The 27796-nt window shown below is 35.1% G+C and overlaps 2 protein-coding genes across 3 annotated transcripts in view; one reads left to right on the forward strand and one right to left on the reverse strand.

The window, feature by feature from the left end:
• The window catches only part of LOC136766688 (phospholipid-transporting ATPase ABCA1), a 287811-nt gene extending 284538 nt beyond the window's left edge, over nucleotides 1–3273 (forward strand). Inside the window, exon 50 of the mRNA XM_066720398.1 lies at nucleotides 1414–3273. Within this exon, the coding sequence (XP_066576495.1) occupies nucleotides 1414–1545 (132 nt within the window). The 3' untranslated portion in view covers nucleotides 1546–3273. The remainder of the gene's footprint in view (nucleotides 1–1413) is intronic.
• The window catches only part of LOC136766687 (trans-2,3-enoyl-CoA reductase-like), a 42262-nt gene continuing 17608 nt past the window's right edge, over nucleotides 3143–27796 (reverse strand). The window contains exons 3-12 of one of the 2 annotated variants that reach the window (XM_066720396.1): nucleotides 23915–23959; nucleotides 21204–21307; nucleotides 20642–20751; nucleotides 19676–19781; nucleotides 15788–15860; nucleotides 12045–12088; nucleotides 8124–8181; nucleotides 5370–5455; nucleotides 4421–4466; nucleotides 3143–4336 (exon numbers count right to left, since the gene is read on the reverse strand). In XM_066720396.1, coding sequence (XP_066576493.1) covers nucleotides 4209–4336; nucleotides 4421–4466; nucleotides 5370–5455; nucleotides 8124–8181; nucleotides 12045–12088; nucleotides 15788–15860; nucleotides 19676–19781; nucleotides 20642–20751; nucleotides 21204–21307; nucleotides 23915–23959 — 800 coding nt within the window. In that variant the 3' untranslated portion in view covers nucleotides 3143–4208. The remainder of the gene's footprint in view (nucleotides 4337–4420; nucleotides 4467–5369; nucleotides 5456–8123; nucleotides 8182–12044; nucleotides 12089–15787; nucleotides 15861–19675; nucleotides 19782–20641; nucleotides 20752–21203; nucleotides 21308–23914; nucleotides 23960–27796) is intronic. The other variant, XM_066720397.1, reaches the window with a different exon arrangement.

Raw genomic sequence — 27796 nt, forward strand, 5'->3', positions numbered from 1 at the left:
GATCACACTGGTTGTTTTTTTGTAATGGAAGAGTAAGGCATATTTATATTAGGTATGAAATAGCGAGTAAATGTTTTCTAATAGTTATTTAAAACTGTCTGCAACAGTAATAGATAACCCTGGTCTTAGAGCGCCTCAGACCTGCAGATGTTAGAGTGATCTTTGAATAGTTAATGCATGAAAGCCAATTAAGGAAATCATTGATTCAATTATGTAACTAAAAGGTCAGTTGGAATACAAAACAGAAGACCCTACGACCGCAGGGTCTGAAGGTGGCAACCACAGCTCCACATCAGCGGGTGGCAAGATGCCATTATATCATTACTCATCTATTATCTTCCATTAAGAGAAATGGAATGTCTTCAGTAAATTGTACATATTGTATTTTCAGAATAAGCAAAAAGAGGGAAAAGGTAACATATACATGATATAGCTTTGGTGAATGCCTCAGCATGTTATAGTTTTATCATTACAAACATTATTTTCAGTTACAGTAACATTCTTTTGATCAGTCTCTCAAGCTGATGCTGAAAGATATTCAAAAGAGCTGAGAAACTTCACATGCCATCTTTTACAACACGTCTATAACTGAAATCTACCAATTCCTAATTAGAGCAATCTGACATAGTGATAGCTTCAGAAATTGGCAGCAAATTTCCTTTTGTAGTGAATAAAAACACGCAAAGCCAGGGAAGAAATCACTTGTTATCTTTAAGGTTCAGTTGGAGATTTAGCTTTCTCTTCTCTTCTTCTCAAAGAGAGGCGAGTGTGTGGGAAGGAAGTAGAAGGATCTATTAGCAAGGCTTATCATTGTTGTTGCCCCCCAACACCCCCCTTAACAATTTAATTATTAATAATAAGAATAAATAAATAGCGCTTTTAAAAGAATCCCAGAGAATGATGACATTGTTATATTGTCTCTGCATTTTCAAACAGCTCACTGGAACTATTTTAGTCAAATAATGCATTTTATTTTAATTTAAAAACAACAATAAATAACAGAGAGAAGATAAACGATATCTGCATAATGATGCAATATTAACCACCAGGGGACTGGAATTAAAGTGGTATATATCCCAGGGCAAAATATTGTGTGTATTTAGTGTATTCAGTAATGTGTGTTGTTTTTAAGAGATTGAAGATTGGAAAACCAGTACAAATGTTAGTCTCAGATATTGTCAGAAAGCATGATTTAACAGACTTTACTAGATGATAGTGTTGTTTTTTTATATCAATAACTGAACAGATGTTTTTTTTACTGCAAGTATATTGATATTATTTGCCTCGATATTACACGCTCAGAGTAATGAATTGTCATGTCATGAAATTAAGTTTAAGCAGAATTCATTGTTTTTCTCATTGTCAATCCTTGTAAGAATAGACTTGCAACTGCAGATTCTTTGTGATTCACAGGTGTTTGTCAATTTTGCTAAACAGCAGGATGAGGAGGAAGATCCTCAAGTACATGTCAACCCTGTTGATGTGACATCAGATGAGGTGCCCATGAAACTGCTAATGACCGGCCCTCCTGCCGAAAATGTTTGAAAAACACAACATTCAGCCAACTAATGAAAAACCCTTCCGCTATTATTAATAGAATTCCAAGTGGTTAAATGAAGGGTCCAACTGTGCACAGTTTATAGCTACTGTCAATATATTTAAAGTGTTGATAAGATTTCTGCAAGTGACATTCAATAGACAATTAAAAAGTAGGAAGTTTAGATCTATTCACATGTACTATTTGTGTTCAGTTTATGAACACAGAAGATAAACAAACATAAAAGTTTATATTAATACATTATTTTCTTGAAGCCTAAATTTAAAATATGGGTAAAAACATAGCTGTCAACATTGAGAGACTTTGTTACTTGCTGAATACTTTATAAGATGCTCAAGATTTTTACTTTCTTATAATAACATGTCAACCACATGAAATCATTTGATATATTTCAATATAGTCACAGTGAAACCAAAAGCTTCACACTTGGATATCAAGTCAATCTAATTTGCAACACATGAATATCAAGTGATGCCTTAATCTTATCAAGATCCTACTGAATTGTTTTGATTATTTTATTCTTCAGCTGCAATTTATAATCTTTTTTAATCAAATATGTTAAATGTAAAATAGTAACTGTGGACTTTGTGCTATAGAATGGCAGTTATAAGTCTTGCTTTTAATACATTTCAAAATTTCATATAGTCAAACTTAAACCTCAGATCAAGAAATACAAGCACAAAACTCAGAGTTCCAAGGGGGGCTTTCACTGGACTGTCCTACTAAAAGTAAAAAATGTCTATGGTTATTAAAGAAGTAGTGTACTTTGTATGACTTTTTGCCATTTTATGACTTAAAACATTGCTCAGGAATGTATGCACCAAAACAAATTTGCCTAAATATATTTTTGTAACCTTATAAGCACAGCTATGCAGGTTTTTTTAATTATTATTAAGATATTGTGTAATGCACTTTATTTCATATTTATCAGTGGGCATTATTTAAATATGTATATTTATGTTGAAACTTGATTTCAGCCTTGGAGTTACATCCTATGCCCTGTAAACCTACTTGAATGGTTATTTAAACTGAAGCTATGAAAAGTATCTTAAACTAAGCATTTCTGGAAATATGTAGAACATGCTTGTAGTCTTTTAATTTCTTATTTGTGCCCATTAGAAGTGTTTGTATATTTATATATTCAACCAGGTAGTTTGATTTTTTTTTAATTTTATATATATATATATATATATATATATATATATATATATATATATATATATATATATTGCCTTGGAGTGGGTTCAAGGAGCATATAGCCTGAAGGCACCTCCATGCCAGTGGTCTGAGCTCTTTGGTGAAGAGTTAATGTGTGTTGCTGTTGCATGCATCATTACAATATATATTCAAAAATGAAACAGGCAGATTCATAAGATACCTTATAAGAGTAGATTATACAATTTTGTTTTTTGTTGAATTAATTGTTTCATAATGTAATGTGTCCTCATTAACCATTCTATATTATGACCAAAATTGCTTTGCTATACTACCCCTCATGACTGAATGTGAAGAAATATATGCATGCTGTGTGGCTTAGATGAACAGTCCTGGCCTGATAGGCTCTGAAAGAATGTGCAAAACAAATGTGTTTCCTAATCCAAGCAAAGCTGTATATTTATTCTGACACTGTAAACCTGTTCATAGCAAAAACATATTAACTGTATTTATAGAGAACATTGCACTTAGCTCATAGATTATTAAACATTTGAAAAGTTCTTGATGTGAGTATGACTTTAATTAGAAAATTTGACTATAACAATTCACTGATTCTTCTTGCTAGTTCAGCAGTAACACCTTTTGTCCATTTGAAAATTGTACAGCTGCATTCCAGTTCCGCAGTGCTCCCAGGAGAAAGGGCTTGACAGAGGCAGGTATTCTTTTCTTTTGCGTCTTAGATTTTACTTCTGCCTGTGTCTTGTTCACTCATGCAGTATTTTCACATCACCAGTCTACTGTGAAATGTGATTGCAAGTTAAAAAATCAAATATTATTATTAGTGTGCATGTGACAACAAACAGTGCACTGTTCTCCTGCAGGATTTTTATTTGTAGTAGTAGTAGTAGCAGTAGTAGAAGTAGTAGTGTTCCCAGTAGAAACTTAAGTATGTTATTTCTTAGACTGGAACCAGAATTAAATTAAATATGAAATCAACTTTAGATGCCAAAGATATATGGTGTTATGAAAGTCTTTCAACAATACCTGAAACTCATGCCCACATTGTTTTTTTGCTGTTTTTTTGATTAACCATTTATTTGAATGACAGCATTAGAGTGCTGTACATCAGGTAGTTTATTTCCACATGCACCTCTTGAAACAGGGAAGAGGAAAACAAATGTTTCGGGAGTCTCATTTTTCAAGCCCAATGTGGATCCTCTATCTCTCACACTCTTCCAGAGGCACTGACTCACTAGTTTACTGCCAGTTTACCTAGATTTGTCCAAATGCCTTGTCAACAGCTATCAGTGTAACCTCTAAAGTTCAAAACCTGCATCATTTTAATTCCTAGCGCTATACTTGTGTGCTCTTTATCGGAATAAAATCAGATGATTAAAATGCTATGCATTTTGAATTACAGCCTATGCTTCTGTTTTCAGCCTGCTCATGCATTATTTCCTGTTATTACATCATGACACTGCCCGGGCACCAGTGTCTACAATATGAAAGGAACTACAGCCGCCCTCTGATATGCGCTGTTCTTCATCAGTTTCAGGTACTTATGATGTTTCTTCTTCGCCCACAGTAACATCTGAATGGTTACCATCACACCAAACACTGCAACTGAAAAATAACAAATGTTCTCATTAATATTGTTATAATTAATAATATCACTGTGTCCCATTAGAAGTAATACATTTGGCTTACCAGGAACAGTTTGAGTCATAATGGATAAACTAATCCAAGCTCCAATCTGAAGATAAATTGTAAAAACAAAAAAGCAAATTAAATTTCAATAATTATTTACATATTACCTTTTATTATTCCTCTTTCATTAGATAAGATGGTCAGATTTGCAAATAGAGAATGCAGACTAATAGACAGTGTAAAATTACTATACGATATGACTGTTCTTTTAGCCACATATGTATACAAAAATTTATGACATGCATTTTATTGCGGTACACTTAATTAATATATTGTATATATTATATATGTGCCAGTAAACCTTAATGTATGCATGTGCAAATAGTATAACAAAACTAATGTTAAATGTAAAAGGTTTGTCAAATTAAATTCTTATAGAAAAGGAAAGAGCAATTCACATGTCTGTAAAAGTAGAAACCAGCTCAGGAGTTTACAAAAAGATTAATGAATACAGAGCCGCCAGTCATGAATCAAACTAAACTGTTATAGTTCATGATGGGGCCAATTTTCCATCACAGACTAGTAGAGAGCTTTAAATATGCATCCATCGGCATAGGAATTAGTGGGGGAACTGTCCCTGGGTGACTGGTCTAAATTTGACATAGAAATGCCAAGCCAGCTGGGGCAAAATAACAAAGACAAAGATCAGCTCACTTCTCCCTGGCTAAATAATTTGATATAAATTCAGCAGTAACAACTGGGGGTGATTAGCGGATAATAGTATGCCCTTGATCTTTGTTCCCCTATGGGTAGCAATAGTGAAGAAGCCTGAGTCCTAAAGAGATACAGATGTATATCTACCAGTATATTTATGAAGTAAATCCATATAATAATTTGAAAGAACTGAGATGGTTTCCCTCTTTGGGTAGCAGATTCCATATAATTTCATTTCTAATCAACATAAAAGGTTATTTGCTCTCTACGAAAATCGAACCAATGTCTGCTTTACCTCATATGTATAATGGGGACAGTAGACCAGCTTGAAGAGCCATGTAAAGGGATTGTAGGTAGGTCCTGGAAAATGTGATCTGTTTCCTGATCACAGAAACACAAAGGAAATAAGCAAATCAATAAATACAAATGGTAAAATAACTTCTGCACTTAATAATAATAATCATAATTACATATATATATATATATATATATATATATATATATATATATATAATAATCATCAGCCATTATTGACCCACTGCTGGATGAAGTCCTCCCCAAGATATTTCCACTTGTTTCCAATTGTATATAAATAAGACCTAGAAAAGACCACATAGAAGGTGAAATAATAAACTTGGTAGGCATAACAGGAAAAGGAAAGCTATAGATTGAAACAAGTGGAAACATCTTGGGGAGGCTTTCAACCAGCAGTGGATCGATATTGGCTGATGAAGATGATGATGATATATATATATAAATCACTACATTACATTTTTCACATTGAAAACAGTCTTGCATCTTGTATCACAGATTACCGGAGAGCGCCTGGGGAAGCGATTATGAGATTGTGCATACTCCCTGTTAGGATATTTATTTAGTCTGGCTTACTTGCTGCTGCATCTTTTCACACTTGAGCACTTTAAATAAACAGAATACTCCCAAGAATGGACAGGTTCGCTTGAAGATCAACAGCAAATACACAGTATCACTCAGTATCACTCCTAGATCTATTCAATCAATTTAGTTTCAACAAGAAATTTGACTTGAGCACAAATCATCATTGAGTCAAACATCTCTACCTCCTTCTTTCCTTTCTGTTATTATTCTGTTATTATGGTATTATCTCTTTATCAGACACTCCCAAATGGCCTGTTAAATGCAGTTGGAGTGGATGATATTAGAAAGGTTTGGTAAAATCATAACATACTCAAAATCAGAGTATGGTAGATTCCAGGGGAATTGAGAGACCTGAAGAGGGTGAAGAGGAAGAGAAGATCAAATCTAGAAAGGTTAAGTTTGAGACAGTGAGTGCATCCAGGAGGAGATAGCAGACAGACAGGGAGAGATGGGCTGAAATGTTCAAAAGAGGGAAAAGATCTGAATCATCTGCATAAAAGTGGTAGGAAAACCCATTGGAGAGAGTGGGTGTACATAGGAATCAGGAGAGGGACCATGACAGATCCTTGGCGTATACCAGTTAATAGAGTTTGACATGGATGAAGAATGATGCCATGTCACCTGGTATATGTGACCAGTGTGGTAGGAATTAAGAGAGTCAGTGACAGATGTGAAAGCCAGTGTGAGTGAGTGATCAGAAATAAAGAGAGCTGACAGTGAACTGCCCAGTTAAGGGTTTGAGAGAAGAAGGAGAGAAGAGAGTCAGGACAATAGTTCTGAAGAGAGGTAGGGTCAAGGGTGGATTTTTTGAGAAGTGGAATCAAAGAAGCTTGTTTGAAGGCAGAGGGGAAACATACATATATAGAGAGACTGATTGATTTAATCAACTGATTAGCTGTCAAATCAAGAAATGCATACATTGAATTAGCATTGCAATCAGTAATTTTCATAGTCGTGCTTCAAGTAGACACAAAAAAACAAAACAAGAAAAGTGGAGTAAAAATAGCAATCTATTCCAATTGTACAGAGCTTTCGCCTTGTCACAGTGGGCCATACTTTTGATGACTTATTTTGGTTCTCAGTCTTTAGGTGACATCCCCAATATATATATAATTCTCATCTGATACAGTACCTAGCTTGTCATGAAACTATCTAGTCAGTTAATTGATCAAACAGATCAAGTTTCAAATTTTTAAAATAAATTCTACTTTCAAACGATAACAGTGAAAACACATAACTATTAAGTTTGTTGTATTTTTCAACAAAGCATATTACTGATTTGTATTTTACATAAATAATAAAGAGAATTTGCATCTGTGTAATAGTTACATATTTTTTTTTCACATTTGTTTTCTTTTCCTTAAAGTTCTATATATATATTTTTTTTAATTTTGTCCAAATATTTATTTTAACAGAACACTAACATTACATACATTATTAACATTACACACTATTTTTTGTTTGAAAAAGCATATTTTCTCAATGTTTCTTGACAATAATAGTTAATGTTTTTATGTACTTCTTTGTAAGGTCTTGACAAACATTTCTTAAATTCACATATGTGAAGTTTATGTAATGAACCTCTAATAAAAGCTGTCATGAATGTTTAATCAAGGTAGACATGAAAATGTAAAAAGATTCACTTACAAAATGTATGTGAATTAAAGCTTTAGTGATGTATTAGCTTACAGTATTGAATACATTTATATATTTTTCTGATCTTAGTGTTTTTAATGTATTGTTAAGGATTTAAATAAGACATTTCATTACAGTTTAATACATTCTCAGGAGTATTCCCAGGGATTTATTAAATGAGCATTTCCTATAATGTGCCAATTATTTTTCACTTTATTTTGTCAGTGGCGTGTTCATGAAAACCTCTTGACTCTATCAGTGTTTAAAGATTTGAATATGTTAATAGCTCTTAAAAAATTCAAACCTATCCTTTTCATTTCACAGCATGAGTTATTTATGGATGCTTTTAAAGACATTGTTAGACTAAATTAGAGAACTGGGAAATGGGAATACAGGAACAATTGTTTTCTTTTTTTACAGTGGCCCTCTTACATAGAAAAACAAGTGAATTAAATTTACAACAGTAACTGCAACTCCGTTTTATGAAAAATAATTTTAAAAATATATGTCAACTTACCGGGCTGATTGTGTTGGGCAAAAGCAAAGTTGATACAACAATTTCCAGCTTCACAAAACTGTGAAATAAATGAAATAATAGATTTTGTATGTCCTATATATATATATATATATATATATATATATATATATATATATATATATATATATATATATATAATTATCCCAGTTTTGTTTGGTGACATATCCGGTGTCATTACATATTTGTATGGTCTGGAGGGCAATTTTGTGTGAGTCATAAATATGCAAATTAATCTATCCAAAATGTAGTACTGAAGTCGGAATTTCTCTGAGGTGCACTATACACTCTCACTGTAACAGCATAAATGACATACTGGAGATACTTCCTTGTCTCTCAGTATTTTACTACTTGAATTATACTAATTCAGACAGATTTGTTTGAATATTTATAAATCATTCAAAATAGAGCTCCAGAACCTTTATATTTGTACATTAGACACTTGGAAAGGAAAGCAAATTCGGACATAAGCAGTAGATTTATGCTTATTTATTTTTATTCAGGTGGCATTTGGACCTGTATAATAAATATTATTTTTTTGTAATACTTCCTTTCACCACACAGAAAAATATCCAGATGGCCATGCTTGCTGCAAACTATCTGAGTTTGGATTTCCAGTAATATCTCATTAACCTAGGATTAGTTTGTGGTTAGCATTTCTTTCTTGGACTCTGTCCAGTAACAACAAAGCTCCGGCTCGCTGTGTTTTTGGCAGACGTGAGGTCCTAGTCCTGCACATCTGAAGACTGCCCTTTTATTCTAAAGTCTTCTTGCTTGTCCGATCTCCTGTTAAATAACCACATTTAAAGAACGTTAACCCTTTTGTTTCACAAAGCAAAGAACTTGAATCCCTGCCCAAACACTCTTCAGTGATGCTAGAGTATTCCTCTTTGTACTAGAGTAAAATAATTGAGTTTTCAATGTTGGAGGATGCAACTATGTCTTCATGGATGTCTCATAAAACAGTTATTTTTCTTGCACACAAAACTTGGCCGCATTGCACTATACAACATTGAGATGATGACTGTTATCTCACATTTAAAATCTGGCTGCTCTGTTTTTTTAATTAGAGGTCTGTTTGTCATAGCATTTCAGATAACAGTATATATCTGAACAAAGCCCAACCTCCCAAGATGCCAAAAGGGAGAAAACAGAAAGGATCCACCAGATGGCTATCATCAGCTCTCAGAAAGCCCATCCCTAAATCCTAGGGTGGGGTCACTAGGAAGAGATTACATCAAACACTCAATTACTGCATATTACAGATGCCCGTGTTAAGTAAGCAGTTAAGTGGAACATTGGAAGTGGATAATGTTTGGGTATATGTACTGTGTAATTACATATGTACTTACAGTGTAATTACAATCCATAGTTACAACAGTATATCTAGTCATTAATAATAAGTGTTAATTTTGGGCATTTGTGATATCACTTGACAATTTCCATTATGGACGATTCCTTAGTTGAAATAGACAATGAATGCCTTTGTGAAAGGGCTTTAATGAATCCTCTCTCCCAACACGAGAAAGCCCACATCAAACCTAATTAACACAAACTTCTCATGATTTATTGTACACACATGCCTAAATTAACAATACATGTTCCTTAAACAGCCATTTGTAAAGAATTAGAACTGGAATGATTGCTCTGATAGTAATTCACAATAAGTATTTTGAAAATTACAATACAGAGCTTCATTGTGTTCATCCGCCCAAAACTCATGAAGACAAATATTTTCAAGAGCTGTAGTAGTTAAATATTAGTTTATGCTAGCTTCTAACAATCGACTATGCAGCAGAGAAAACTGTGATAAATTTAAACAGTCCACTTTTCTTTTTCAAAACTTTTTTGTAATCACGGTCTGCCAGGATGAACAGCAAAAACAGGCTTTTCTACTGTACATGATGGCTTTTATACAAGCAGAGGAGGGCCATTTGAGTGATTAGCCTCTTTATCCTCTTTCTCAGATAACCAGGGTTGCATTTGCAACCTAACATTTTCTTAATTAAATTATGGGTTTCCATACTCATTCCACTCCAGTTCTATACAACTCAATAAGTAATAATTAACAGGATAAGGGCATCTGCTAAGAAATATATAATAAAAATAATAATTTACATAAGTCAGGATACTATATAATTTTGAAAAATATCAACCATGCATTTCGGCTATACTTGCCATATTTCGTTCAATAAATTGAAAGCATTATTATTTTGTTATTGACTTCGTCAGTTTGCCTACAGTTCTAATGTATTGACTCAAACAAAGTATGCCATATGTAGGCATTATGCTGCTTTAAAAGCTACTTAACACTAACTGGCAAAACATAACACATGCAGTTTGATCAGAAATGTAAAGTCCATTTCTAGATAAATGCATTTATCTCTATCTCTCTAAGTCAATGTGCTCTGTGCACACAAGTTTTAAATAACTTTTACATCAAAGCAAAATAATTGATACTAGCTGAACTGAATGAAGCATGATCAGTCATCTAAAACTGATGTCAGGTCTGGTCAGCAGCATCTTTAACAAACGGAATCAGTGGGAGGAAACAGAGGCCAAGGTAATAAAGCTCAAGAAAATAACTCCTCTGTTTGTGGGCAGCACAGAGCTGTCAGTTAGAAATTTAGGTTGAGGCCTAGTGAGGCTGACTGCGATAGATAGTTAGATAGACATGCATTCACTGGTAATCATTTTTTACAGGGCCAACCCATACATAGTCTTTAGTCTTCTGTATTTTGTGGGGTTTGCAATTTAACACTTTTGTTTGCATAAATGCCAGTTGTACTGTGTTTGATGACTACTTAACACATTGATTATATAATAGATTCCCTTCCTTGTGAAGATGGATTATAAATATGTCTACATGATCATTATATTTTATCCTCTCCTGGGGAGTATACCAAAGATACCATAAGAGACATAAGTTCCATGACAGTAACTAGGGTAAAATACCAGCAAAACATATTGGTTATGTTTTCTTGTAAAATGCATGATCAAGACAATTTTCCTTGTATTTTATTATTCTAAGTTCAGCTGACCCCAATTTATTGACCATCAGAGTATATGTACATCATAGTGATCAGTCTGTACACTGAAGGCCCAAGATGCAGGATGATACAATGACAAAAGCCAACATTAGCTTTTCACTGTTGTCTGCATTGCCTTTGTTATTTCAAAATGTCTTTTGAACCACAGTGGCAGCTCTGTGTAAATAGGTTTCCTACAAACCCCAAAGAGAAACAGCTATTGTCATTCACTGGGCCAGTTTTGGGATTCCTATGACATGTGTTATGCCTCGATTCCTCACGGGGTGCACTGCAATGCTTTTGTCTTGGAGTTTAGACATGGCAATATGACATTTAGAAAACGAAATCTACATGGCTTTTAAACTTAAAGAAAAAGAACGATCCTCAATACTTGTTGTTTCAAATGTGCTAGCGTTTGGATAACAGGCTTTTTAAATTATATTTTTCTGATAATTTATTTTACCATTGACTAAAATACATCAAACACAGCATTTTGTTGGACTCTGAGCTGAATGCCAGCTAAACACATTTTTATTAAATTTAAATGATTGGAATAAAGAACATATTGGCTTAATATTCTTGAAGATAAAACATAACTAGTTTTACACAAAAAAAACAATGACTACAGTGCTATTGGTGAATTCTTACTTTGAAGCTCTAAGAACAGACATGTAGTACCATAAATCTACAATAATCATCAACATAATTCTGCTTTATAAACAAATGTTAAATAATGTATCATATATTTGTATTGTGCTGTATTTATATGAATCATATTGGACAAAAATGGCACTGCATTATCTGTATGTTTCTATATAATTTATTAATATAACAGAGTAAAATATGAATTATATTTAAAAACAAATCAACTTACCAAAAAACACACTAGGGATGGGATGATCTGTGTGTTTGCAAAATCTGTAAATGAATTAATCATTTCATTAATTAATAAATGAAATCAGTATTTTATGGCTACAGTTCTAAAGATACAGAAGAGTTTTAGCTCATCTTTAAAAAAAGACAGACTGATTAAATAACAAAGTTCAGATGATACTCCTTCTTGCACCAACTTTTCCTTTTTCATGAAGGACATTTTTTCAATTAATGTATTTAAAAGAACAATGTTTCTTAATCATGTATTTATTTATTTATAAATGTTTGTGATGCAAAGTCTGCTGTAGCAGATGTCCCACAGACTTCGACTGCTGTTTCTTTACAAGGAGAAATGAAGGTCAGTGAACACAATTAAAGTGCTGTTCGGTTCAATCTAGTTGGTAGAAATGTGTTGATGTCAGAGTAACTCATTTAATAGAATGAGAGCAAGGAACAGTAATGAGAAGAGGCAGGGATTATAGAGTTAATATATTAACTTTCTTAGATATATCGATATATATATATATATATATATATACACTCACCTAAAGGATTATTAGGAACACCATACTAATACTGTGTTTGACCCCCTTTCGCCTTCAGAACCGCCTTAATTCTACGTGGCATTGATTCAACAAGGTGCTGAAAGCATTCTTTAGAAATGTTGGCCCATATTGATAGGATAGCATCTTGCAGTTGATGGAGATTTGTGGGATGCACATCCAGGGCACGAAGCTCCTGTTCCACCACATCCCAAAGATGCTATATTGGGTTGAGATCTGGTGACTGTGGGGGCCAGTTTAGTACAGTGAACTCATTGTCATGTTCAAGAAACCAATTTGAAATGATTCGACCTTTGTGACATGGTGCATTATCCTGCTGGAAGTAGCCATCAGAGGATGGGTACATGGTGGTCATAAAGGGATGGACATGGTCAGAAACAATGCTCAGGTAGGCCATGGCATTTAAACGATGCCCAATTGGCACTAAGGGGCCTAAAGTGTGCCAAGAAAACATCCCCCACACCATTACACCACCACCACCAGCCTGCACAGTGGTAACAAGGCATGATGGATCCATGTTCTCATTCTGTTTACATCAAATTCTGATTCTACCATCTGAATGTCTCAACAGAAATCGAGACTCATCAGACCAGGCAACATTTTTCCAGTCTTCAACTGTCCAATTTTGGTGAGCTTGTGCAAATTGTAGCCTCTTTTTCCTATTTGTAGTGGAGATGAGTGGTACCCGGTGGGGTCTTCTGCTGTTGTAGCCCATCCGCCTCAAGGTTGTACGTGTTGTGGCTTCACAAATGCTTTGCTGCATACCTCGGTTGTAACGAGTGGTTATTTCAGTCAAAGTTGCTCTTCTATCAGCTTGAATCAGTCGGCCCATTCTCCTCTGACCTCTAGCATCAACAAGGCATTTTCGCCCACAGGACTGCCGCATACTGGATGTTTTTCCCTTTCACACCATTCTTTGTAAACCCTAGAAATGGTTGTGCGTGAAAATCCCAGTAACTGAGCAGATTGTGAAATACTCAGACCGGCCCGTCTGGCACCAACAACCATGCCACGCTCAAAATTGCTTAAATCACCTTTCTTTCCCATTCAGACATTCAGTTTGGAGTTCAGGAGATTGTCTTGACCAGGACCACACCCCTAAATGCATTGAAGCAACTGCCATGTGATTGGTTGGTTAGATAATTGCATTAATGAGAAATTGAACAGGTGTTCCTAATAATCCTTTAGGTGAGTGTATATATATAGACATTTTAAATGTTCACAAATCCAAACTAAATTAATTGGACATTATTATAAATTAATTTTATTTATATGATTCCCGCATGTTCCTTCACTTATCCAAGACTTGTTTCAAGCATGAGGGCATCAGATTTGTATGCCTCCTTTATAAATAAATAAAGCAATGCTGTGTGTATCTTATTATATATTTACAGTACGAAGTTCAAAGAAAAACACATTTTATAATCTGAAGACATCATTGTACAAGACCAGACTCCAAGGATCATGTTTCAAACTTATTCACTTTCAAAATCATGTGGAACTATTCTGTGTTCTTGTAGTGCCAACTTATTTTGAGTAAAATATCCAATATTGTAAAGGGATGTCAATTAACATTGGATTACATATTCCAATTATAATGCAGTTTTCTTACCACCTACCCAGTGCAGATGTACGATTTTCATGCAAAAAAAGTGATTGAAAACTGTTAAATACTTTTTCTAGCTGCATCACCCCATCAGCAGCAGGCATTTTCATGATTTATTTTTCATGAGTTTCACAAAGAAAAACTCAAATGAACAGACATACAGAAGCATGACAAATTCCTGTATCACATGCAGTTAAAGGGGCCTTTCACACGTACGGTTTGATCCAGACTGAAGTGCGGTTCGGTTTGTTTAAAGCTATATGTGAAACCTCTGATAGTGACGAATCACACGAGGATGCGGATCAAACCAAATGGACCGAGACCACTGGAAAATGGTGGTCTCGGTTCATTTGTAAGGGAACACCTGATTGATTGTCTGTGGTTTGGAATTGACTGATTGTGGTTGAAATACGAGATATGGTAAATCAGAACATGTGTGAATTTGTCTCCTCACTCCTTGTGCATATTGTTTGAGACAATAATACTACTGTAATGAGTGTTGAAATTTCTTGTTGTTGTCGCCAATTTTGTTGGTTATTTGAACAATGTAAAACAGACTCCACCTTTGTTGTTAATCTCTGAACAGTAAATGTATGCAGAGGCTACATTCTTCACCTCAATTACAGTCTGAAGGCTGGAGAGGGGAGTGACTCTCAATAGGGGTCATGTCTCATGATGCTCAAGAGGAAATTTCCTATGAGCAGTTAATTTTATTTTGATGATTACACGCTTTATAAATTGTGTCCAGAAGATCAAAAGAAAAGAAGGTTCTGAATGTTAAACATCATTTTTTACAATCTCACCTTGTGTGCTGTTATCATTTTATTGAGTAGCGGTATCTCTAAAGAGGCCAGGTTTGAGATACCTATAAAGACAAATGAGCTGTGACAAGGTGATCGGTGGAGACAAAGTAAGAAATAAACTTGTTTTTGGATAACTTATTCTAATATTTTACGACATAGTGGAGAAATTAGAAATAAAACGTTGAATATTTGACATTAAATACACTCAACCAATAGGAAATTGAGGAGAGCAGTATGCAAGGAAACAAAATCTGCAAATGAGAAACCTTAATCCTGGAGAGAAATGACACAGAAGGAGAGTTCAAGGCTTTACAGTAGATCTATAGCCTTTTTACAAGTCCTACCCCACCTCCCAGTGCTTTCCAATCTGTTTAAACAGAACTTCCATGTGGTCTTAGAGTTCTTTTGACACCAGGATGAGTCCAGATACTCAGACCCACCAATGGAAGCTGTCAAAATGCCTACTGATTCAACAGATTAAAAAATACTGTTTCTGGCTCCATCACCCCATCAAACCAGCATGCTCTCCCTAGTCTGTCATTTTCAAACTCAGTGGTAGCATCCTCCTCTCACTCAGTACCCAACCAGTATTCATTCTTCACTTTCATCTACCATGCAGCCATGGTAAGGACCTCTGCTTGTGAATTTATCAGCAGGTGTGGAGGTTTAGTGACAACATTTATGGTAATGTGAGAAAGATCTTGAGCTTTATGCAAAATAAATCACAATGACATTCAGTCTTCGTAAGTGACCAAGGGTCTGGGATACCTACATGGAGGTGTATACAGAGGGTGATTTACATAATAACCCAGCCAGGTTGTGAATCCCCAGTAGAAGGTGCAACCCTGTAAGAAAGGTAAAAATCATAATATCCTTTAAATATTTAAATAAAATCATAATATGTAAATGTAATCATACATATTTATAGTTTAATTTATTTATTATAGTTTCTGTTCATTAATAGTTTCCACACTTCTACCTAAAACAGCATACTAATCGGTAAACTTGACTGACTTAAACATTAGTCACTGGAGGTTGCTTTTGATTGAGTGGTATGGCATTGACAATTAATTTGTATGTGACCAGAGTTGAGGTTCCTGCTAGGTAACTTTTTTTCTTTATTTGTTTCTACAAACTCAGGCATTTTCCAGAGCCTTTTTGCACATCAAAAGAAGGGTGACATTATAATCATGGGTAAAAGCCATCTTTCTAAAAGCTAAGGCTGTTTTAAAGACTACCTTTGATTAACATTACCTTTGAGAATTTGGCCATGTGGTTTAGGAACAAAAATATCAGCGTTCTGCACACTTTATGATAAATTGTTGAAATACTGCAGGAAAAATATAATGCACTCATTCAGCTAAATTTTGCTTTATAGTGTAAAACACCTGACGGTAAGAAAATACCTGTGAAAAGAGCAAATACATTTATAAATATGGGTTATTTCCATCCTTAAATAACTGTTGGCTTTTTCCATTTTAGCATTACTTATGTGTTTCACATTGTCTAAAAGGTGTTTTTGATTACTTACTGATGTTTTTTTGGCTTACTTTGTTATTACCATTCTACATAATTATTCCTGCAAAAACATCCAATTAAGAGCAGAAGCTGGTAAGGAAAACGATTGTAGAAGCAAATTAGTGAAAAAACAATTAATCCAATTTGTGAAAGTCTGTGTTCTAGAAGGCTCTGGAATGTGTTTCCACCTCCTCTCTTTCAACTTTGAGGATTTTGTTCTGGAATGTTCTGGGAAATAATTGACATCATCGTATTAATCTACAACCTTTGTTGGTCAACTCTTAGATGAAGGCCTTCCAACAACTCTTCAGCTAATGGTATTCAATATGCTCCTGCAAATGTATTGATTTAATCCTACCATCCAGCAGTAGGTCTTTGTCTCTTGGGATCCAGATCAGTTTTTTCTCTGTTCAATAACAGTCCATAATACCTCATGTGTCTTGACATTTAAAATCTTATTTGTTGCACTGCACTTTTGTTTGTATTTTACCCCTTTTGTTTTCTTCTGTTTCTTCTTACTCCAAGGATACAATGTTACAAGCTTTTTTATATAGCTTAGTTATATATAACTTTTGCATAACATATTCACATCAATAAGTTAACACAGGCACCACAAACTGTATTGGATATTTTTTGGACTATCTTAGAGTAATATTCTTTCTCTATGCATTTTGTTTAACAACGGTGGATTTTAACAAAAGGAAAAGTAATGAAAGTGTCATTTCAATGGTGAACTTTGCTTACAAATAAGTCTGTTGTTGCTGCAACTGAAAGTGGATGGCTTTTGTGTCTATGTCTAGTGCAGTCTATGAGATTTTATTTTTTTCCTTTGTTTCAGAAAATTCAATTTTGTATAAAACCAGAGTCTTCCACATACATTAATATTAATGTGCTGTTTTAATGTTGACTAATTTGATATTTCTCATTTTCCTTTTAAATGCAAACAGGCTTTTGACATTTGATTTGACACATGGGGACTCTCTGGAAGCTTACAGACAAGGGTGTTGTTATCAGTGGTCTTTCATTTTACTGTGGTGTCTAGAAATCAAATATTAAAACCAGGCTTATGCAAACATCTCCTGGCGTGTCTGTCCATCATTTGTCATTACCCTGGGCCTTTCTCTCTCGTTACCTGGCAGAAAAGGCAACACAGGGCTGTACACATGAAGAAGGAGAAATACGGTACAGGATTTTAATTGAATTAATGATTATCTAAGGAACACTTTTAACCTTATAGCTAGAAGGACAGGGATACCGTGTAAAACTGCTTTAACGCAATTAGTTATAGCAACTGTAATTATAATTACCTTCAAAACATGCATCTTCTTAATAACCATATGTACAGAGAGTTAGCAAAATTAACTTGCATGAGAGGTGCCAATGCAAATAGCATGATCTGTGCTGCCACAAACTGCATCTATTTGCAAGTCAATGCTTACACTAATTATACCAGCAGCAGAATAGAAGTCGCAGCCCCGATTGCAAAATATTGTTCGTGTATATGTTTATTCGCTGTGATAGCATGCTTAAAAGGCTGTTTGTGCCTATTGATTCCCAGGGATCAGAGGCTGCTTTGGAAGAGCACATCTGGGACTTCACAAAACCTTCTAAGACATGCTGTGGGCTGATGTCAGTGGAGTTCAGCCCCCTGTGGAGTGATCTTTAACCATGAGGTTCATCCTAGGACCACTGCCAATATCTCATGGCAAAGGGCGGTGGTATATTGAGTGAACAACATTTACTTTTTGTTTTTGAGATGTATTTCAACTAAGGGCTCTGACACAACCTCAATCATATTCTATGTACTTCAAGCTTTTATACTAAAACAATTAAATTTTGCGATTTATTGTCCTGCAATTTCATGCTTTTTGATTATCTTCAATGATTGGCATGTGATTACAATTACAGTTTTTTTGTTCTGGACTTAATCTTGCTTTTTTGTGTCTTTGATGTCACTCTACTGTTTTGAGGCAGAGATCTGACATATGCATTAATGGAGAGGTTGAACTCATTAAAGCTGACCTCAGGGAATAGAAAAATGCATAAAACAGCAATTAAGAGGTCACAGGTGACAGAGGTATGCATAAAGTAGATCGAATATATATTGTATTGTTTTAATTTTTGACTGTTGCATTTAAAGTTTTGCTTCCTCCCATAGTTAAGTTCTGCAAGTACATAAAAACAATAGTAATTCATAGTAAAGTAATTAAATCAACCAGAAATATTTTGTTAACTTACGGACAACCACAGTTAAGTCTACCGTTAAGATCTGGAAATGATTTGAAGATCATTCCTTCTTGCATTATTCATAAGAGTTAAACTGCTAATACAAGTGACTGTAGGTAGAGCTACCAGCACGCTCCACTTGAATGAACATTTTAAAATTCAAAGGGCATCACACTGTCTTTACATCAGTACATCTAGGCAGCGTCTGAACACCAGATCACACAGTCTGATTTGACAAGAAAACGCAGAAAAAACATGAACTCCTTGTGATAAAGTGAACAGGACTCAATTGCAAATCAGATTTAAAACTCACACCTGATGCCTACAGGTGCAGGTTTGTCTTGCCTCACTTCTCAAGGCCATTTCAGCTCGAGCATTATCTGCACAACACAAACTGATTTCTACTGGGATTGCAGTAAACAGCCCACCCTGTGTGTGCAGTGGCACTGAGGATGCTGCTCACATCCAGGTTGTTGCTCCCAGCTTCACAAAGCCAATCAAGAAGCAATTGACTGTCTGAACTCACTTTATCGCTCTAATTGAAATCACTTGTCTTGCCATATAAAACATTCAGTGAACAAAAAACACAGAATTCAGACATACAAGAAAAAAAATAAAAACTATGCTCAAGTATGTCTGCATCACTTTTGGTAGCAAGTCACTTTGTAATGAAACGGGTTGTTTTTTAAAGCTCATTGGTGCTCTGTAGTCTGAACATATGCCATTAACAAATGTGTGACCAGAGCAGTTCTCCTACATTATTCCAGGGATACAGTGGCAAGCTGGGTTAAACATTGTCTTCCAATTCCACACTGGAATTAGCTTTCAATAACTGTCCATGTGGAAATGTGTTTCAAAACAAATTCTCTCTAAAGCTTGCATGGTGAAACCTTTAAGCTGATAAGAAAGAATTTACCTTCAACAGGTTCTGTAAAGGGGTGTATCCTTCTGAGAATTTGTGAACAAAGAGTGTCTCCAGGAGGTGTTTGGCATAGTGGAGGGAGTGGCAGAAGCATGCCAAGCTAAAATGAGATTAAAAAAAAAAAAAAGAAAATGCATAAAAAGCATAAACATGATCCTGGGAAAATAATAGAAAAATAGAATAATAGAATAATATAAAAATCATGGAAAATGTCATTGAGGAAAAGGGAATTTATGGAGAATCAGCTACACAATTTTATTTGAGAGTATGCAAGCACCCCTGAGATGTAGTGATTATGTTCAGCTCCAATTAGGATTATAAAATATATTTGTTAACTTCTAGAGCAGACCATTATCATTTATAGTTGCTAGGGACATTTTAAACCCAGAATTAGGACTAGGTATGGCACCCTGGTCCTGCAAGGCCACAATCCAAAAGGTCATCAGTTTCTAAAGACTCAGATTAAATGATCAATTAAGCAAGTCACAGTAAGTGAGAAATGTCCCATTCTTGTCCTTGAGAGCAGTGAAGTGTCCAGATTTTGAAATCAAATGTATGTCTCAACTGAATTAACAAAACAAAGCAAGGCAAAAATACATTTTTTTTTTCAAGAATCAATTATTTGCTTGATCCAGGACCGAGCCAGGTTTATACTGAAGAAGTCTGAGTAATTTTGACCTCACCTCTGTGTCTTATAAATCATTTTCCGCTTTGAAACATGACCTGAGTGCATATTCTGTAACTCAGAAAAAGAAATACCCAGTAGCATCTATGATAGGCTGAGATCCCCTTGGTACTGTGCTACTGAGATTAGCAATCCTCACTTTTATTAACAGGAACACCAGAACTATGCCTACATAAATTGCAAACACAGTCTCTGGACATTATAGATTCATTTCTACATGTCAATTTAGGATATTACATCAGATTTAGATATAAAGGACTGTTTATGACACTTACTGCACTACCAGGTGGCGATGGTTCTCAATAGTGTCATCATATATACTTGATAATCGGAAATAAAACATCAGGTAGATTAAGAGAGGTCCAAAATACTGGGTTAGAAATACCTGCAACAAAAGGCAGCAAAATTCATTCCATTGAATCGAAACAAACAATATCCAGCTCTGGCAAATTTGTATTATATATGCATGGAGCAGGACTACTTGACTTTGGTTGCCTTGAGAACATCGATTTAGATTCTAGGAAGGATTGTGTTGAAAATGTGATGTTAGCAACAGTTTAACTAAATGACAAAGTATCAGCACAAGGAAGGTTATGAATGAGGCAGCGCTTTTGGCTCCTACTCCTCGTTCGGTTTGTGATACCAGCTCTTGGCCTAGATAGATACATCTAATAACAGTTTGGACTAAATCAAGTAACGAGCATCAATTAAATTGTCTGAAAATGATCATCATTACTAGTAAAGGAATTTATAGGCTATAGTCTATAAAACTGATTGTGTGTGTGGAAACAATTACACATCTCATCTACAGTGAAACTGGCAAGCGCCTGCACTTACTGCACTCCAGCTGACCTGCCGGCCCAAGTCTGTGGAGTATAACGTAACAAGAGATGATGAAGCAATGGTCTGGATAACACATGAATCTCTGAGGAAAAGCCCATCTGTTATAAAAGAAATAAAACATGTTCCAAACATATTAACCCTTTTTTTAAAGATGGCGCTCATTCTTGGGAATTAAAAACAGCTCTTGCATCTTTACACTCATATTATAAAATGTACAACAAGACAGGGAAACTAAGATTGCTTCAGTGCGAAATTCGCTTCTCAATTGCTTTATCCCGTAACACAAATTCAATAACATACATTTCTGCATGATATTGACTTTCAAGTGCCCTTTCTTTGTTTTTTAGTGTTGTTTAGGCTGTGTTTTTGAATGGCTTACATAGTGTAAATATCTTAAAGCAATCTAATTTATTCAGTTCTCACAGTATTGTCTGTAGCATATGGAACAGTCTGTGTAGTGGACTGGAAATTATCTAGAAAGAAAAGTAAATAAATTACATAATTAAAACGTCTCAATCATTAAAATGTACATTGAAAAAATAACATCTTATCAAAATAATTGTTTCACTTAAAAAAAAAACATCTATTTAAATCTGTCTCTAAAGCCTACTTTGTCAGTGTAACAGTTAGAACAAAAAGCCTCTCTCATTAGTCAAAAAAGATCCATAATCCTGAAAACTGAATGTGTATGCTTTATATGATTTAAAACAGACGTGGGCAAGCACCCAATGAAGGTTGCTAATTATCCAGTTAATTAACATAGTCATTATTCACATATGCTTGACGATGATATGCAGCTAGAAAATTAGAAGGATGACTTTCAAAGCTTTTTGCTCCTGTGCAAGAAAACTATATTTCCCAAAAACAATGCTTTTGTGTGGATACATCTGCTACATTTGTATGACTAGACCCAGACCAAATCAAACCTTGACCTACACTCCAGTTGCAAATATGTCCGATGCTTGATGGCTGTTTGTTGTTGACAGAATATTCTTGGTTCTACAGAATGCAAACCTTGAGGCAGGTGGGTCAAAGTTTGGTGTCCTAACCGCACCCGATCCTTGTGATTCTACATGCATCATAGCGCCTAATAGAAGAAAAAAATGCTGCTTTATCCTATGCTTTCTAGGCTCCCCAGAAGCTGGTATTCACTTGCTTCAGCCTTACATCTCACAGCTTCCAGGTGCTTTAGCATGCTTTAGCCCGCCTGCTCCATGTCTCCAGAAGCCTTTTATGCCTCTACCGGGGATTTGCGGTAGTTGTTCTATAGACTACAATGGGGGGCTATATCGTGAAGGCCCAATGCATATGCCTTTGTTTCCCAGAGCTACAGGGGTGGCCCCCACTCGCCTTGATTGCAAAACAAAATCTTTTACTAGGCTCTTCAATGCATGTAGAATCGTGAGGATCGGGTGATGACCACAGACTACTTTCCTGGCACCATGCATTTTGTCTAGTTTGCAGCCCCATGTCAACTCTCAGGATAACCTTCAGATGGCCTACTAATTTAGTTGGATCTGGGGAGGGGGAGTTAAGAAGATCTTGTCGTTCTAAAACATCATGCCAATATAATGCTTAATTTTGTAGGTTATATCAATTGGCCAGTGTATTTTAAATAAAGAACTGTATGCCCCACACTCGTATGACTCATATCACCTTGCCTATGTCTGTGTTTTTTCCTATTAGGATTTTCTCCAGGTTTACACTGTTTATCAGTACCAGTATAGGTGCTCAACACGAACATCTGGGTGACCGGCTGAGCCAGCTGTGCGACTGGCATTATAAATAGTCTCTGTACGTTTGCCTTATTTGCTGTTTCTGTAAAGTGCAGTGAAAGGTTGTGTGGATAGCCTTTTCCCTCTCCCGGGAGACCAATCTATTTCAGTAAACTACCATATGGGTGTTGTGTTTAATGAGAGGCATTCATAAACACTTGTAACTAACACAAGGCAGGTGCATTAAATTTGCAACGGTTATCAAAGTTAACGCAGTGGAATTTGCCAAGGCAAGCAGGCTTGGAGTTTCGCTGCAGACAAAAAAAAACTATGTAACAGCTGACCAAAGATAAACTTCTTTACCCTACTCCAGCCCTAAAAGGTTAGAGGCATTTATCAGACACCTTTATCCAAAGGCAACACATTACACAATATTAACAGACAAAAAGCAGGTAGGATGTATAAGAGAAGCTCTACAGGTCTACAGGAATTGAAAAGACAATGCTGTATGTGTAGATATGTTCTTGATAAAAAGTGAGAGATAATAGTTGTAATTCAGTACTGTCCATTTGACCCCAGCTTTTGACTGGCAGTGTATATATGTATAGTGCAAAAAATGTTTTTATTTAAATATATGAAACATTATTCTTTCTCTTGGTAGCTGATAGCAGGAGAAGTCCCAATCATATTGTTCTCCTTTATCAAAGTTTTTTTTAACTTTAAAATTAAAGACTACTAGAGAAGCCTACAAGTATATTCCTCAGGGTAAATGAAACAATTAGCAGTGAGTTAAAAGCCGTAATCACAGGCCTTAATGAACCATTTCTTTCTTTCGTTTAACTTTTGGTATATTATATTAAGATATCACTGGGTGTAATGGATGTACTGAAATTAATGTGGTTAGCTTCTCTTTGCAAAGATATGTGTTAATCTAATAGGCAGATAATTCTCTATCAGTGTTAAATATTGAAGTGTGGAAAGCTGACTTACTGCGTTCAACCCTGAGGCCAGTTCGGGAAGGATACCACTGGGGACCTGCTTAAAACAGAATGCAGCATCAGCACCAAAATCCTGTTTTCATTTGTAATCATGTCTGTTAATACAAACACGACAAAAATGTAGCTTCCTAAATAGCCTCAAAATGAATTCAAACCCTTGATGTAGATGATGAAATATACCATTGACCCCATATTATTTTTGTGTTACTTTTTGTGTACCGATAAATGTTGAATATACATCTTTATTTTCTTGCTTAATCAACTTTTAGTTACATAATGTATGTAAATTAGAGCCAGAGAGATACCGAATGAAAGACTAGATTTTATTAAATAGATGCTCAAGTGTGAAGGAAACACCTGTTCATTCTGAAACCAAACACTGAACTAGAACAATATGAGTGGGTGTTGTGTACTTTGTGTTGTGGTCTTTGGCCTATGCAAAACAGCAGTGCACTTTGTCATTGTGCAAGTATGATCAGTAATCCTGGTTTGTAGTCTACCGTGTGTTACAGATGGAGCAATAATCAATTATCATGATATTATAAATTGCTGTAAATATGCTTCAGTGTAACCTGCACTGACAGATCAGAGATATTTTTCGAGCTGAACTGCTTCAGTGAAGATCTAGTGACTATGAAGAAGCCTCTTCAGAGAGTGTTGATACATCTAATATCTAACATACAGATTCCTCTGGGTGTAGACATCCTGTTGGATATAGATATGTATGTTATCTTATTATAAATTCTCATTTAATTGTGCAGTGGAGAGACTCAAACCTTCATAAATCTGAAACCACAGATACATTCACTGGCTGTATTTCTTAAATATTAAACTGTGAATATAGTTACAGAAGCTTTCAGTCCAGATACCATGCAAAAAAAACATGTTTGTAAAAGAAAGTTTAAAAGCTACAGTTTACAATTCATATTTTTATGTTATACTGTATGATGAATTTATACGTGACAGAGCGGCCTGCCCAAATCTCCCTTTGGATCATCTCTGGGCCAGTTATCCATCTATTTCATTTACTATGGAGTGAACAATTAACCCACAGTTTACCGATAGGAAAAAAATCACCAATTAGTTGACATAAGTGCAAGTACACATGCCTAGGTAGCATCTGCTGAACAGAAAAAAATGATTGCATTAATATGTTCATCAGATTTACAATCGCACAGCTGTAAACTGATGATGATTGAAATGTACCTTATGCTGCTTTTATTTTAGTACAGGTATTTTAAACATGTGACAGTTTAGTTGCTATGTTTTCGTGTCAAATTGAGTAATCCAGTAAACCATACAAATTCATCACCCATGAGAGTAAAACAGATTTCTATTTATTCCACCTGGCATAGCTGGGAAAAAATAAAAATAAACACTGACATCTCTTTCAGCTTCATGGAGACTTTACCAGAGATAGTACAAGCAGAGGTCACAATTAACAGTCTTAAATTTAAATGTGTTTTTCACATGCTCTCTCATTAATTGTGAGACTCGGGAACACACTGCTAAAAGGATTAAATGTATAGCTTTCCTTCTGCAATACTTGACAATGATTGATATTGTTAGGAATATAAAAAGGACCATTAAAAACAAAATCCTCCTTCCTTGGTTTGGAAGTGAAAAGTGTCTATTTCAGGCCTCATTTAAGGTCAGCATGGCTTGCAGGTTATCAAGTGTAATTCACCTCAGGAGGCATTCACTTACTGACATTTAGAAAGGGCGTTCGAGCAGCAGTCCCTGTATTAAACCAAGGTTTTCCAGGATCGAAGAGTGGCCTCCTAGAAAGCTAGTCAATGGAGAGGTTTGCATGTTCAACCTGGATTAAGAGATGCTCCTGCTGTTTTTGCACATCAACAGCGTGAAATTGACAAGTCAAAGGATCATAAAGGATCACACCATATAAATGTATTTCTGTGGAGACTTTTCAATTGCTTAGCAGGGAAAGAGCTGTGTATAGGCCATTAAACACAACATAGCTGACAGCTTTTGATGCAAGTTTTTGTAGGTGACTTTTACATATGATGATGTGGAGACAATAGTTACACGTAGGTATACTTTATGGTATAGCTAAGCCCCTCTCTCTGCTTTCTGGCATATGTATTTGCTTGAGTTTCTATGCAGACTGAAGTTTAGTTTAATTATATTTTCTTCTGCTGCCATTCTACAAAACTCATAGCTACCTTTCAGAGCCACATCTTATTGAATGCCTAAGTGCAAAGTGTGATACATTTACAATGCTTCTTAAGAAGAGAGATGACAGTAAATGAAAACTATAGTTATTTTTTAGCAGTCAACATGCTAAGAAACTGCTTTAACTCAACAGTGTCTAATTTAATTTATCTCTCACAATCTTCAGATAATCCTCCATCTGCATAGAGTTTTTAATGAACTTGAAATGTATGAGGAATTTCATTTTCCCACTTTACAGCTGGGTACAGATTATTTAAATTCAGAGTACTGTAGAAAATTTGCATTTATACTAATATGTATTATATACACACAAGGCACTTTGATGGCAACAATTAAACTTTTAGTGTGAGCACCTTCACAAATCTTGCCTGTTATTTAAACTTTTCTGGATTTTTTTCCTCACCGTGTGTGAGAAAATTACCTTTCACAGTGTCATATAGGCTTTGGGTTTCCATAGAAACCTCAGATGTAGATTTCATCTTTTTCATTGAATACCCATATTGAAACACAATCAATGCTCACCGTTCCCTCACTAGTCAGAGATTTACTCCCTCCACTACCCCACTTCCCCACTTATGCAATCTAAGGTAAAAAAATAGGTAAACATAATCAGATGTATTTTTCACAGACACAGATCATTAGCCAAGGAAGTGATGCCTTTTGTGTGATGTATGTTTAAGCAACATTTCATGTATAGAATATTTATGTACATATATATGTCATAATTTAATCTCTGTGACTTATTGTGCATCAACCAACTCATGGTCTGTCCACGGCTTCAGCTCATTACACAGTTGACATTAAACCTTCTATATTAATTTCACAAATTTGTCTCAGGGTGTGAGCAATTAAAAATTAACACTAACCTACATGATAAAAAGCTTCCAATTTAGGTGTCCAGATTGTGCCCGTTTTTTGTTTGTTTGTTTTCCAAACCATAGTCTGGTCTGTATTTATTTCAAAAGCCTTATTAATGTATAATTTTCTGTAATGTTTTAGTGTCCCCTGGTGGTCACCTAGCAATATCCAGCCACAGCCTCTTTGTATTATTGTTGGTTTTAAGCACAACAAATACAATCCAATGTAAGCAAATGTCTAAAATAATCTATAAAAAGCCTAATACTATTGTAATGATAAGTTCCATAATAAAATTGAGTTGATACTATTCAATAAGTAAAGATTTATATGGATAATTTTGATCACAAGTTTTCCATGTGAAGCTTTAAAACATATACAGTTGAAAATTGTTGTTTGTGTGTATTTGTTTGTTTAATATAAGAAATGTATTTTATTTTATAAAGGGTTAGAAACATGCAGACATATTTCTATGTTTACACTTACTGGCACTACTGATTTGATGGATTTTTGCAGTCAGAATAATGTGCAATTTGTTGGTTCAATGAAAACTTCAGCCCAGCTTAGCAGATTCTCAGTAACTCGATTGCACCATTTGCCAGAGACCTCTTGGATGTATCCCATAATAAGGCCCCATAAAGTGCAAGGTTTTGATTATTTTCTTTTGCGGAGGGTACAAGCATTGCTCTCAAGTGAAGAAGTTCATGTTTTTCATTTCAACAGTTATAAAATATTATATATAACATTCTTTCTTTACTGTATTAATATATTATAACACACTTCCACAGTTAAAACTTATTTAAAAGCTAGCTGATCCTCTCTGTAT

The sequence above is a fragment of the Amia ocellicauda genome, chromosome 13, assembly GCF_036373705.1.
Source record: "Amia ocellicauda isolate fAmiCal2 chromosome 13, fAmiCal2.hap1, whole genome shotgun sequence".
Taxonomy (NCBI): Eukaryota; Metazoa; Chordata; class Actinopteri; order Amiiformes; family Amiidae; genus Amia; species Amia ocellicauda.